The sequence below is a fragment of the Triturus cristatus genome, chromosome 3_1, assembly GCF_964204655.1.
Source record: "Triturus cristatus chromosome 3_1, aTriCri1.1, whole genome shotgun sequence".
NCBI classification, from domain to species: Eukaryota; Metazoa; Chordata; class Amphibia; order Caudata; family Salamandridae; genus Triturus; species Triturus cristatus.
In genome coordinates, this window is record NC_140583.1 from 4,388,744 (window position 1) to 4,402,868 (window position 14,125).

A 14,125-nucleotide genomic window follows, 5' to 3' on the forward strand; every position below is an offset into this window, starting at 1 on the left:
TTTTAGTATTCAATAAATCGAGGTGGGCACTCGATATTGTGGCAATGTCCCTGGCAGGGTGGGCACCTGCCAGGGGACCTCAGGATCAGCCCAGAACGGGGCAAACGCCGGGTGGGCACCGGCTTTCAAAAATAAAGCGCTCCTGAGCGCTAAAGGCAAGAGTAAAAGCGCTCTAGAAGTGCTGGGGTCCAGAATAAAGCGCTCCTAGCGCTATGAAACAAATGAAAGCGCTCCCAGGCGCTTAAGGATAAAAACCAGGTCCAGAACAAAGTCTTCAGAGGTGGGGGGTCAGGACTGGGCCCAGGGGCCAGCTCACAGGGCCCTCCAGCAGGGAGGCAGTCCCCAGTGGCGGTCTCTCCTGGCACCCAGCAGCAGCAGCCCCCCTCAGGTAAGATCCTGGCAGAGAACAGTTTCTGTGGGGACACAGCCCCATTTTTATACAGGCAACCCTTTGTTCTGGGTTCAGGGTGAGGGGGAAAACCAGTCGCAGCTGGTTGGGGAGCACCCTTGATGTGCTCAGCCCCTCACTCTATTCACTGGCAGGGCTAGGGTCGTCAGTCGCACCACAGGGGGCGGGGCCAGCATTGTGTGTGGAAAACCCTGTCCTATTCAGGACCCAGGTGTACTCCTCCCACCCATCTAGCTGCTGATCTCCCCATTCACCACTGGGTGACTCATCCTGACTCTGGGGAATCCCTAGCCCGTCACATGACACGACCAGCCAATCACGCGACAGACACACTGCACACAGAAGTGCCCACTTCTAGAAGTGGCACTTCCACACTAGGTACATGCACGCCGCACACATCATCGCGCAGCATTCACTCCCACGAGTCCGCACATACCAAACTCGGGCCTGCACACCCCACGCATCAGGAACTACTAGGGACACATACATTCCCCATGCATTCCTATGGGAGGGCAGGCCTATCTCACCACATGCACTCAGAGCACGCACGCACTTTACCCTGGGACACAGGGAAAGTGCGCAGAGACCAAACAATCACCATACCAAGTCACCAATAAAAAGCCAAAAAGTCCAGGGGTGAACCTGCCAGAAGGGCCAAGTCCAACACAACCCCCTTCCAGCCAAAACGCAGGGCAGACCAATCACCACCGTGATGGACTTCCCTGCTTGGGGCGATAGAACACGGACGCGGGCCCGCAACTGCAGGGACACCCTCCGGTTCTACGCCACGGTGAACCCATGGAATTCTTTCTAACACCACTGTCTGGACCAACTGGGCTACCCCACTGGTACTCCCAAGCTGTCCGCGGCCAAGACCAGGCCCTAGGCCACCCAGGTGCCACTGGTCTTTGCCTAACCACAGAGTGGGGGGTAGTAACCCCTGGCACATAGCGGCCATTCTCCACTCTTCCTCTCTGAAAGACAGGACTAGACTGCCACTGGTTCTCCAGCCTAGGGTCTACACCCTCAGGCGGACCAGGAGTCTCAGGGAAAGCTCTCCTCCCCCTACCTCTTCTCCTAGGGTTCCTCCTCCTCTGGCGAGGGGTACACCTAGAACGCCATTCCAACCCAGGGTTTAACCCCTCAGGTTGTACCGGGGGCAGAGGTGGGCTCTCCCACCCTCTGCACCCCCTTCCAGAGCCCTGCTCCCTACCAACTGGGGCGGTACCTCTGGAAGAAGAACTGGTCGGGACGCTGGTTACAGATGTCCCACCCTTCAGGTCAGGCTGATCCCGAACCTGGCCTTCCAACCTCCGGCCTAGAACCTTTGGTGGAATAATTGCCTGGCACTCCAGGACTTCTGGGGATTTCCACTCCATCCCCCTGAGGCTATCAAAGGACACATACGTCACGCGACTGTCTGTCTGGCGCTGATCTCCCGTCCCCTGTCCACCTGACAGTGCGCGGAGATCCCCCAGAACAGAAGTGGTGCCACCCTGGTCACTACACGGGATCCTAGCCCAACTGGGTAGTCCCTGACCCACAGGCTCTTCCACTGGGAAACTCATCCCCCAATCACTCCTCACACTGGACTCCTGTACCCTCCCTACCGGAGCGGTACTGCCAGACTCTAGAACCACAGGAGCCCTGGTTACAGGTGCTCCAGGTCCTCTACTCACCAGGAGATCTCCCTCAAATGGGCTAACAGGACAGCCTAGGTCCCCAACTTGGTGTTCCCTCATGGAACCATCCAAGTCCTGAGGCAGGGTTTCGTACGTCCGGGGACCCTCGGTCACCCTCTCACTCCTGCTCCACTGAGCCAGGCAGTGAGCCCCTACACCCTCCTCGCTATCCTGGGACCTAGCTGGGCTACACTGAGCCTCTTCCACCACGCTGGGCTGGAAGATACCTGACCCACTACTTTTGGAGTCACTCCCTAATGACTCTAGAGAACCTCTAGCCCTTTCCCAGCGCTCTGCTTCCTCCGCCAGGTCAAATGGCTCAGACAATCCACACCCCAACAGGTGTTGGCGCAGCCCCGGCACACAACAACTGAGCAGGTGTTCTTTGAGAACCAGATTACACAGTATATCAAAATCACTTGCTGTGGAAATCCAATCAAACATTGCATCCTCACATCCATCCACAAACTCCTCCCAAGTCTGGTGAGACAGTTTCCTACTGCCCCTGAATTTCAACCTTAACTCCTCCTCCTGGGGAACAGGTACCAGACTGGGGGAACTGGGACTGGGATTTCCTACACTGGAATCTACATCGCTACTACCACTGGACTCAACCCTCCCTGGGGAGCCCAGAAAATTAAAACTGCGCGCAGGGGATAGTCTACCCTCCAGAGCTACTTTGCCTCTGGTGGAGGCCCTCTCAGCCTCCTCTACCCTCTCCCGCGCCAAGACCCACTCAGTCTCTCGCTGTTGCTTCCTGGCCTCCAGCTGCGCCATAGCCTGAGCATGCTCTAACCTGAGCTTCTCTAACGCCAGCTGGTGCTCCCTTTCTTTCCTCCTATCTTCCCACTCCTCTGGGGACAGGGAAAGGGATGAGGCGCTGCCTCCTACGCTGGACCCAGCAAGGGACGCCCTACCTATGGGGTCCTCACTCTCTACTGGCGTCCAGGTATTGTCATCCTCTACCTCCTCTTCTGACTCTTCCTCTGTACAGTACCTTTCTAACTCCTGCCTCTGGCGCCAAGCTAGCTCATAGGGATCACAAGCAGGCTCCATTCTGGCGGACGTTATGGTAACAATTATACAGGGAACCTAGGGGTCTGAGTTTCACACAGGAGCACACAATTCACAAAAAGATTCAGCAAGCTCTCTAACCCAGAGAACTCACACTCACTTGCCTAGTGCCACACACCATTCATCCACACACACAACCCTCCCCTCGGACTGGTAAGGCAGTTTCTACCACCCCTGATTCCGCAACCTGACCACCACGTGACACAGGTACCAACTCTGGGCGCAGGGCGGGGGACAAATGTACAGGACACTATTACGCTGCCACCACTGGATCCCACCCTCTGGTGAATCCAGAAACACAATGCACTAAGGGGGATGATCTACCCTCCCGAGCTAGGGACACCTAACTCACAGTGCACAAAACCACATTTCCAAAGAAATGACAATTAAAAACAAACTTTAAAACAATAATCCCTATACCATGTGATTTATCTAAATGCAGAGTTTTGTAGTGCGGCCCGTTGCCGCTGCGGTACAGCGCAAACGCAAGTCCAAATCCCACCGCTGATCACCAATGTTAGAAATGGCGATTTCTGGTTGGCTAGGGCTTGCGCCAAAGCCAGACAGAAACCACCACTCTAGTCAGGGCAAGGAAGTTACACGCCAAAGATAACCCCTGCTCACCCCCTTGGTAGCTTGGCACGAGCAGTCAGGCTTATCTCTGAGGCGATGTGTAAAGCGTTTGCGCGCGCACCCAGCAACAACACCCAAGGCCCACCACAAAGGAAACTCCACACAAGGTATTCTATAAAAATAGCCTTTGTATTATACACAACACATTAGATAAAAACACACACTCTACAATGTGCCAACAGGCACGGGCAGAATTTACAAGGGATTATATATACAGGGGACAGGGCCACCTGGACCACTGTCAGGAATTAGCACTTTTTAGAAATAGGAATAATACTTTAGACCATATCACTTACAATCACTGTAGCACTAAAATAGAACATGTAGCACCCAACCAGTAACTACTGGCGCAATAATGACCTCAGCGTCATCACACTAGCATTAGGTAAGTATACCTGTAGGGGTCTAAGCACCTAAACACATGATGCATAACATTCAGAGGTGTAAAGCAAAGCACATGACGAATAAACACATTCAGAGGCGCAGGAAAGGTACAATGGCGCAAAAACTCACATTAGCCACTATCTGTGGCAATCCCTGGGCCAACTGGCCCTGAAGGGGCAAGGACGCCCTGCGTCCAGAAAGTCAGGGCAAGACTGCGCAAGCCAAAGCACAGAGGCTACAACCTAAACGTAGTAGTTGCCCACTAAGTGCTGGGCAACTGGAGAAATGCTGGGGCCAACGTTGGAGCCTCCCAGGGCTCTGAAACAAATGAAATGCCCCCTAGAGCCTCGCAGGCTCTAAATAATACTGTGCGCCTTCGTTGGAGCCTCGTGGGCTCAATAAACAAATGTGCCCTGTTAGAGCCTCGTGGGCTCGAAATCAAGAATGCCCCTAGATAACGTAGGAGCGGCCCGCTGCCTTCCGGGGCCGCTCTGCTGATGAACAAAATGCCCCCCGTTAGGTTTAGAGCCTCCCTGGGCTCTTCAAAAACAATGTGGGCCGTTGGAGCGCACCAGCGCTCAAAGAAAATATTGCGGGCCTCGTGGAAGCGCAGGCGCTCAGTCCCCATGCAGCCCCAACTCAGCACCTTTCCTCCCCAGCCTACCGCCTCGACTCACCGGTTCGTAGCTGGGGGGGGAAGGGTCCTCGAGGCGAAGGTGGCGGCAGTCTTCCTCCGGCGGTGCAGGCAGGACGGTGCCCTGTAGCGAGGAGCCCTCTTCACCGGAGCTCTTCCCTCGGGGGTCTGGAATGCGGAGCCTACGGCTCTGTGCACGCCGGCGGCACGTCCCAGTGCGGGGTGGGCTCCCGCCTGGGTGGGGGGGGCGCAGTACTTCTCCCCAGGGCCCCGGGGCGCAGGGTAGGCTCCTGCCGGCTCCGGGGCTTCCCAAATCAGCACGAGTCCTCGGTGGGAGGCGGGGTAGGCTCCTGCCTTCCCACTTCCTGTTCCGGTTGTCCCGGAGGCCCGCCCCCGGCCCGCCTGACTTCCTGGTCGGGCGCCGGAGGGCGATTCACGGAGCAAATGCCGGGTGGGCACCGGCGCTTTTAGTATTCAATAAATCGAGGTGGGCACTCGATATTGTGGCAATGTCCCTGGCAGGGTGGGCACCTGCCAGGGGACCTCAGGATCAGCCCAGAACGGGGCAAACGCCGGGTGGGCACCGGCTTTCAAAAATAAAGCGCTCCTGAGCGCTAAAGGCAAGAGTAAAAGCGCTCTAGAAGTGCTGGGGTCCAGAATAAAGCGCTCCTAGCGCTATGAAACAAATGAAAGCGCTCCCAGGCGCTTAAGGATAAAAACCAGGTCCAGAACAAAGTCTTCAGAGGTGGGGGGTCAGGACTGGGCCCAGGGGCCAGCTCACAGGGCCCTCCAGCAGGGAGGCAGTCCCCAGTGGCGGTCTCTCCTGGCACCCAGCAGCAGCAGCCCCCCTCAGGTAAGATCCTGGCAGAGAACAGTTTCTGTGGGGACACAGCGCCATTTTTATACAGGCAACCCTTTGTTCTGGGTTCAGGGTGAGGGGGAAAACCAGTCGCAGCTGGTTGGGGAGCACCCTTGATGTGCTCAGCCCCTCACTCTATTCACTGGCAGGGCTAGGGTCGTCAGTCGCACCACAGGGGGCGGGGCCAGCATTGTGTGTGGAGAACCCTGTCCTATTCAGGACCCAGGTGTACTCCTCCCACCCATCTAGCTGCTGATCTCCCCATTCACCACTGGGTGACTCATCCTGACTCTGGGGAATCCCTAGCCCGTCACATGACACGACCAGCCAATCACGCGACAGACACACTGCACACAGAAGTGCCCACTTCTAGAAGTGGCACTTCCACACTAGGTACATGCACGCCGCACACATCATCGCGCAGCATTCACTCCCACGAGTCCGCACATACCAAACTCGGGCCTGCACACCCCACGCATCAGGAACTACTAGGGACACATACATTCCCCATGCATTCCTATGGGAGGGCAGGCCTATCTCACCACATGCACTCAGAGCACGCACGCACTTTACCCTGGGACACAGGGAAAGTGCGCAGAGACCAAACAATCACCATACCAAGTCACCAATAAAAAGCCAAAAAGTCCAGGGGTGAACCTGCCAGAAGGGCCAAGTCCAACAGACACGATCTCCCTACTTCCGGGTGTCTCCGGAGTGCGACCTCCACTCCCGACCTCCGGTGCTCTTCCCTTCAGGTTCCGGCGACTCCGGAGTGCGATCTCCACTCCCGACCTCCGGTGCTCCTTTCCTCAGGTTCCGGCGACTCCGGAGTGCGATCTCCACTCCCGACCTCCGGCTCGATTCACCTCGGTCTCCGGCGACTCCGGAGGGCGGACTTCACTCCCCCGTCGACGCCGCACACTCGACCTCAGGTGACTTCCTCCTCGACCTCTGGTGTCTCCACGACCTCCGTCGGCGCCCTCTCTCGACCTCTGGCGGCTCCGGGTACGACGTCTGCTTTCCAGTCAGCGCCGCTTCTTCACCTCCGGCCCCAGGTCTCTAGGCTTCTCGGCGTCGGACTCCAGGAAGATACCAATAGACAGGTCAGGAACTTGCTGTTCTTTACTTTCAAGGCCTGTTCCGGCTGTTCAGGTCCTTGAGTTGGTTCTTCTTGACTTTATCCCACACAGGGCTCTAGGCTGGGCTCAGTCAGTAGGGACTAGTATCAAGGGTGGGTTTCTGGACCCCACTCCAGGCACAAGTTTCCACCCCTGCTGCCTCACTCCTTCCTCCTTCAGTGTTGTGCTGCTCTCCCTTCACCAGTTAGGTGCCAACTGCCAACTCCAACTGCCAACTCTGAGCTGGCTTCCCAACATTCTAAACCTGCCTCACACTGTCACAGGGTTCTAGAATGTTCTGGAAGGTACTAGTAGGTTCCAGTGATGTCACAGGTGACAATGGGTGGCCACCATTTTGTGTTTCAGGCCCTCAGACAGAAGTTCCAGGGGTAGGGAAAATGGCTCCCTGACCCTGCATCAACACTAAAAAGTCTGGTGGTTCCCAAAAAGGAAAAATACTAACAGGGTTTGAGGCAAAAGTGGGACAAAATAAATAATGATGAGGAGGGACCACCCAAAGGGCTGACAGGTCTAACAAAGGGGTTTGACCTTTGAGTGCTATCAGTCTTTGGGAAGGAGGCTGTGGTGGTGGAAGTGTTGAGGATAGAGGTGTGCTTGCTTCTGATTTCCTTGCTTCGGAGGTTAAACATATGGTGGGGACAGGGTTCCGTGGGTGATCCTAAGTGGATAGAGTTCATGATGGCTGTGGTGTTCTCAATGAAGAGCTGGTCCCAGCTGGTGAGAACATGGTTGGGGTTCGTATATGTGGGAGTGATGAAGGTCGCTAGTCTGGGGTTTGAAGTTTTGTAGATGACAGAGATCCTGTCGTGGAAGAAGTTAGACAGGGTGTCGCAGAGTTCCCGGGAAGGGGTGATGGTGGTTTATGCGGCAGAGGGGTTGGAGAATTGCTAAAACATACATAGCCTTACCAAGCGAACAGCCCTCGTAAAGTTCTCTTGTTACTAAGCATTTATACAGTTCCCAGTGACCAGGAATATAGGAGTCATGTGTGCTACCTGGAAACTGTGTCACTGCCACACACTGAAGCTTCAGCAATGGTAGGATATGATGATTACCACTGAATTATTTTTCTTGCTATGAGTATTTTTGTGAGGCTTGAGGTTGTACTTAGATTTTATATTCCACATTTTAAGGGGTAGTGTTTTTCAAAGTAGAAACATTTTCTTGTTTAATTCCAAAGAATTTAAATCCTAAAAAAATAGCTATTTGACAGATCTGTTGCATGCATTCTAATGTGAACGAACTACGATTGAAAGCATTAGTGTTCATTAAAATCTAATGTTAAAAGGTTTGGTATGTTATGTATACTCAGTGCTCCATGTTCAGTGTATACCTTTAGTCATGTCAGATCTCTTTATTTCCTACAGTGAAAAGATGCAGGAACGCATACGTTACGTAGGAGGTGAAGAATCAAGGACATAATCAAATACTCTTTCGAAGTGAAAGGCTTCCAGTGTCGATAAACAGTTGATTTGAGACGGGAACCCACACTTCAGCAGATGAAACCGTCAAGATATATTCAGTGGATAGCAGAATCTGACCTTAATGGCTTTATGTGATGAGACAACAGCGGTACTTCATTCTACCCATTAAAAAAACTCACTAAAGGAACATTCGATTAACCATCTCTGCGACAAGGTATCCTTCTTAAAGACTCCTCTATGTTCTCCTCTGTTTCAGAAACGTCTCAAAAATGTGTAAATAAATGGATCAATCACTAAACATAGCCATCTCACATTTGCAAAAACCTACACAAGTTGGAGATGGCAACACTGAGAGAAAAAGTAATGTGCAATGAGTATAGGAAGAGCTTCAATTATCCATCACATCACACCTGAGAAGCCATCAGCAACTGCTTATCCAGTGAATGTCAGGACTGTCTTTAGAACACAACCATAAGGACCCATCACCGCATGCACAGAGGTAACAAACCACTTAGATGCAAAAAATGCAGTGTTTACCATGAAAATCTAAAGAATTATCAGCGAGTACACACAGGTGAAAAAACATATATGCAGTGAATGTGAGGATTGCTTCCATAATGCATCTATTATATGGATAGATTAGAGATAACACATAGGAAAACACATATAAATGCAGTGAATGTGGGAAGTAATTTAATATGTCATTAAACCTAGAGAGCCAACTCCATGACACATACAGAAACAAAACCATACAAGTGTAGTGAATGTAGGTAGAGCTTTACTTACTCATCATACCTAAAAAAATCAGACAGACAGAAGAAAAACCATACAAACAGAGTGACTGTGGGCAGAGCTTCAATATGTCATCAATACTAAAGAGCCATTTGCAAACACACACAGGAGAAAAACCATACAAATGCACTGAATGTGGGAAGACCTTTAATCGTTCATCAATCCTAAAAGACCATCAACTAACACACACAGGAGAAAAACCGTTCATGTGCAGTGACTGTGGGAAGAGCTTTAATCGTTCATCAAACCTAAAGAACCATCAACGAACACACACAGGTGTGAAACCATTCAGGTGCAGTGAATGTGGAAAGGACTTTGGCCGGTCATCAACCCTAAAATGTCATCAGCGAACACACACAGGAGAAAACCCATACACCTGCAGTGAATGTGGAAAGACCTTTAATCAGCTATCAAACTTAAAGACCCACCAACGGTCACACACAGGTGAAAAGCCATACTCGTGCAGCGACTGTACAAAGAGCTTTAATCAGTTATGGTACCTAAAAATTCACCAGCGATCACATACAGGAGACAATCCATACATATGTCGTGAATGTGGGGATACCTTTAATCGCGCGTCAGCCCTAAAAATTCATAAGCGAACACACACAGGTGAAAAACCATATGCATGCAGTAAATGTGGGAAGAGCTTTAGTATCTCATCAACATTAAAATATCATCAGCAAGCATGTGCACGGAAAAAACGACACACCTGCAGCATTTGCGAGAAGAGCTTTAATCGATTATCACACCTAAAGATTCACCTCCGAACGCACTCTGGAGAAAAAACATACTTTTGTAGTAAATGTGGAATTAGCTTTAATCGCTCATCAATGCTAAAGATCCATCAGCAAACACACACAGGAGAAAAACTGCACTCGTGCAGTCAATGTGGGACGTGTTTCAATCACTCATCAACCCTGAAGACTCATCAGCAAACACACGAAGTAAAGATTTCACATAGATCGCCAACATAAAAGAAGCCTACAGCATGAAAGAACTTGACCGGGAAGGAGTATATGCATACATAGGAACAAATAAAAATGCAGTGGCAAAAAGCAAAAAAGGTAAAGAATTTTGTAGAAAGGTGCAATTAAGTCTAAAGAGTTTTTTAAGTCAGTAACAAACAGTAAGTTATAGACTTACCACACCTGTTTTATCCTCTATGTACAGAATCACAGATAATAACAAGTAAACCAATTGTCTCTGAATACATATAAATTGCTGTAGCATCATCATTTAACATACAAAAGTTAATTTCTAGATTGTACTTTCCAAGAGCAAAAAGTGGGGTAGACCGCGATGAATCTGACTGCAGCTATCTGCAACAATGATACCCTACATACTAAACTAAGAGCAGCAAAACATAGACTAACTCATCTTCTTTTATCAAACCTGAATGAACATTCGCAAAATGAAAGTCATAAGAGGCAGCTCTTTAATCCAAGAAGAAAAAGAGGTTCTAGAAACAACAACACAGTAAGAGCAACTATTCAAGAAACTTGACTAACACATATGAAATGTTGGAAAGCACATAGATCTAGCAAAAGCCTAGAAATGTTACCTCTGCAGTGTTTGATACTGTTCTTTGACAGTACTTTCAAGTAAAAAGGTCTTAATAGAGTGTGTTACTTGGTTCCTATCACTCTGCGGAAATGTTTCTAGCTTTTGTGATGTGCCAGCACCCTCCTTCTTTAATATCTACTTGGTTCCTATAGTTCATGTCTTCAGAAACACAGATGTAGCCGTAGAAAACGACACTGATGTGACCCAGCACCAGACACAAATTTCTAGAGATGCCTTGTCAGTGTCTGACCTTCGGAGAGTATCTGATGAGGCCACTGTGGGTGCACAGTAACTATCTGCAACTTAACTGCTCCAAATTAGTGCTTATTATCTTTAGGGTCAAAAGTCGCTGTAATCTATCATCCGTTACACCGCTGTCTATTTTTGAGCACCAGTTTCCTGTCACTAAGTGTGTGAAATTTGAGGTTTCACCTTTGAAGCTGACCTCTCTCTGAGTCCCGAGATAGACTCGCTCACGTGTAGCTGTTTCTACCAACTACAGCTGCATGTTGTAAAAAGCATCACGTCTCGGCTACAAGATACACATTGAGCATAAGTGGTGGGAACACCCATCAACAGCAATTCACTCTATACTGGTCTTTTGGCATCAGATTAGTCTGATACAGCAAGTCTAAAATGAGGGCATTCACCCATCCCAGGGCTCAGCATGCCCTTCACTGGCTCTCTGTGTGGGTTCACATCCTTTCCAAGATTGGCAGCGTGTCTCAAAAAGTACTTATTCTTGGTAGCTTGAGACCTGTGGTAAGAGACCTTTCGGCAGTGGATGCATTAGAAGTGCACTCAGAAATCCCCTGTGGACAGTAAACAGGCAAACAAGGGGCTGTGCAGAAAGGAACACAACCCTCAGGAGAGGGTGACGCCTGCCCAGCATTCTACCCGCAAGATGGTGTACTATATGCAAAGAACAATCAGATACATCCGGTGAATGCAGAGTTTGATGTGTGCAGTGTTAAACAGCATAGTACCTCGTCCTTTCCTCATCCATTTCAAGTTGTGTAAGCATTACAAGATTATAGTACTGGACAGTCAATGGGTCCACGGCCAGCCACAGTTACGGAGCACAAAGATGTTATAATAACAAGGGACACATCAGTCCCAGCCTTTAGAAAGGTGGTTGTGTCAACAGCAGACAGACTGTGAAAGGAGAAACTCACAACTATGCATAAGACTTTAGCCGTGTGGGGTCTCATCGATCACTGCTCTGTGCACTGAAAGAAACAAGAAAACAACTATCTGGAGACGAAAATGTGGAACAGAGCAACACAAATGGTTCCAGTCGTCATAGACACAGCCGGAGTAATCAAGAAAAGCTGCGCGGCCAACATACAACAAACTCCACAGAGGTTACCTTTGCCACAGTGCAAGGATTATATAAATAACACCACAATGTTATATTATCCAAACATACTGTGACCTTGGAATGAGGGCATTTTAGCCAATATGTGTATTCAAGCCTCACTTGGAGACACTGACACAAGAGACGAGAGGACATACATAAGGATTGGTTAAGAACTGGTACTTCCTGGCAACCATTGTACTATGTTTGAGAGACAAAATCTCAGCTTGTAAGGAGTGCCCAGTGCCAAATCGGACCTGGGGTAGCGTCAACAGAGCCACCCCGTTAGATCAGGAACATTCCTGCTGCAGTCGGTCAGCAGGGCTTCATGACAGTCACCAAAATTTAAAGTCCAGAGTCACAAAATCCATGACTTGTCACTGGCCTTTTACATGTCGTGGCAATGTCCCTCTAAAGACGCCGACTCTAACATCTACATGTTATGAGATGTCTACATCTGCGAAGTCCCACGCTCTACATGTTCTGATGCTCACCGAAAGCTTGTTATCACCCAGTTTCCATTCATCAGCGGCACATCATATGAACTGTCATCCATGACTTAGAGGGAAGAGTTGGTGTCAGCTTAAAACAGCCATAACAGACTTGAACTGGAGGGTTCAAAAAACAATGTTTTACTCTTGACCCTGATAAGTTGTTATACTCAGTTTAACTTCTTATCTCCCTCGTTCCCTTTGGATCTCCAAACATATTACATCACATAGACGTGCAGCGCTGCAATTATAAGGCCAAAAAGACACCCCCTCAATTAAAATAGATGCATTTGACTCACAAGAAAGTTGTAACCTACCTGTGTCTCAATTGTGTAATAGTAACAAGGTTTCTAATTAGAACTAAGCGCAATTGAAAGAGAATTTAATTACTATAGATCGGGCATCGCACCTTGTTTTAATGCCATTTGTACCGTTGGAGATAGTTAATAAGAACTTTATTCTGTTAGATTACTACTGATGAAGGCCGAAGGATGTAAAAATGTTACAAGGTGCACTGAGCGTAATACTATGCCACCTTCAATGTCCTACAAAAGTTGCATAGCTTAGTTGATGTGTATGTACAAAAGTGAGGACAGGCTGCATTTGCTGAGTGTTCTTTAAATGTGTAGCTTCTACTTGCAATTGTGCTGCAAGGGGTTTGAAAGCAAGCATGATACATCGCTGCAGTCTCCTGTCCTTCCTTCATCAAACAAGGTTCAGAACATCTCTCGGAGGGACGAGGGACCATGATGTGACTTGAGCGTATGCATCACTGATGAGGAGTGGCCCCTGTGCAGCATGTTTGAAGCACTAAACTGGCTTCAGGGGACAAGAGGAGAGGACATAGAGCGCTGCATCAATTTAAAGAGACATTGAACATCAGCTTCACATGGTCATCATTCACATCTCTGCAGCGTGGTCCAACCACCATCATCATATTAAAGTCTGCATACTGGATCAGTGAGATTCACGGCTATAAAAGGCAGTGACCCTTCACCTCGATGAGACTTTACGCATGGTAGGGACCATCCACCGTGACCCAATGACTGTCTATTGCAGATCTCATGCAGCACTTAATACCCCTATGTGGGGCGCAAACGCGCTTGCCAACATGGGTAGCACGCTACACAGTGTAGGGTGTGTGGGTGGAAGGGTTTTGTATTTGTTTTGATCCTATGTGGGAAGTGTTTTCAGCAGCCGGTGAGTCGCGAAGGGAACAAGGAGTCTCCAACATCGCTTCAAAGTCTCATCAGGGACATAAGAGACTTTATCTGCAGTGTCAGCACTCTCATGTTAACAATTGTTTATTCCTTGAGTTTATGCAACATTTATTTTATATCACCTATGATTTTATAAAAATGCTGTTGTTCAATGAATTGTTGCTATCAATGAAGTTATATTATAACTGAGCTGGTGTGGGGCTCTGCTGTTTCTACTTGGTCTTTCCCACTTGCCAGACTTGGGTTAGGTGTTGATTCCGGAGCACACCTACCCTGTCCAAGACAAACAGTGACAAGGACAGCTGTGGACCGGCTGTGTGATACCTGACGGAAATAGCAGAAGAGAGGGGCAGATAAGACATTGTGTAAAGGTTTGCAGAAGGACTCTTTCTTGTTTAAGAAACTGACACAGTCTGTGTGGAGTTATTCCCTTTGTTGTGGGCATGCAGAGGGGGCTGGGA

General features: G+C 49.4%; 1 protein-coding gene across 4 annotated transcripts in view; it reads left to right on the plus strand.

The window, feature by feature from the left end:
• Nucleotides 1-13,853, plus strand: part of LOC146859573 (uncharacterized) — a 132,005-nt gene extending 118,152 nt beyond the window's left edge. For all 4 annotated transcript variants that reach the window (XM_085646512.1, XM_085646511.1, XM_085646514.1 and 1 more), the window contains one exon: nt 8,182-13,853. In XM_085646512.1, coding sequence (XP_085502638.1) covers nt 9,099-10,007 — 909 coding nt within the window. In that variant the 5' untranslated portion in view covers nt 8,182-9,098 and the 3' untranslated portion in view covers nt 10,008-13,853. The remainder of the gene's footprint in view (nt 1-8,181) is intronic.
• The last annotated feature ends 272 nt before the right edge of the window (nt 13,854-14,125 follow it).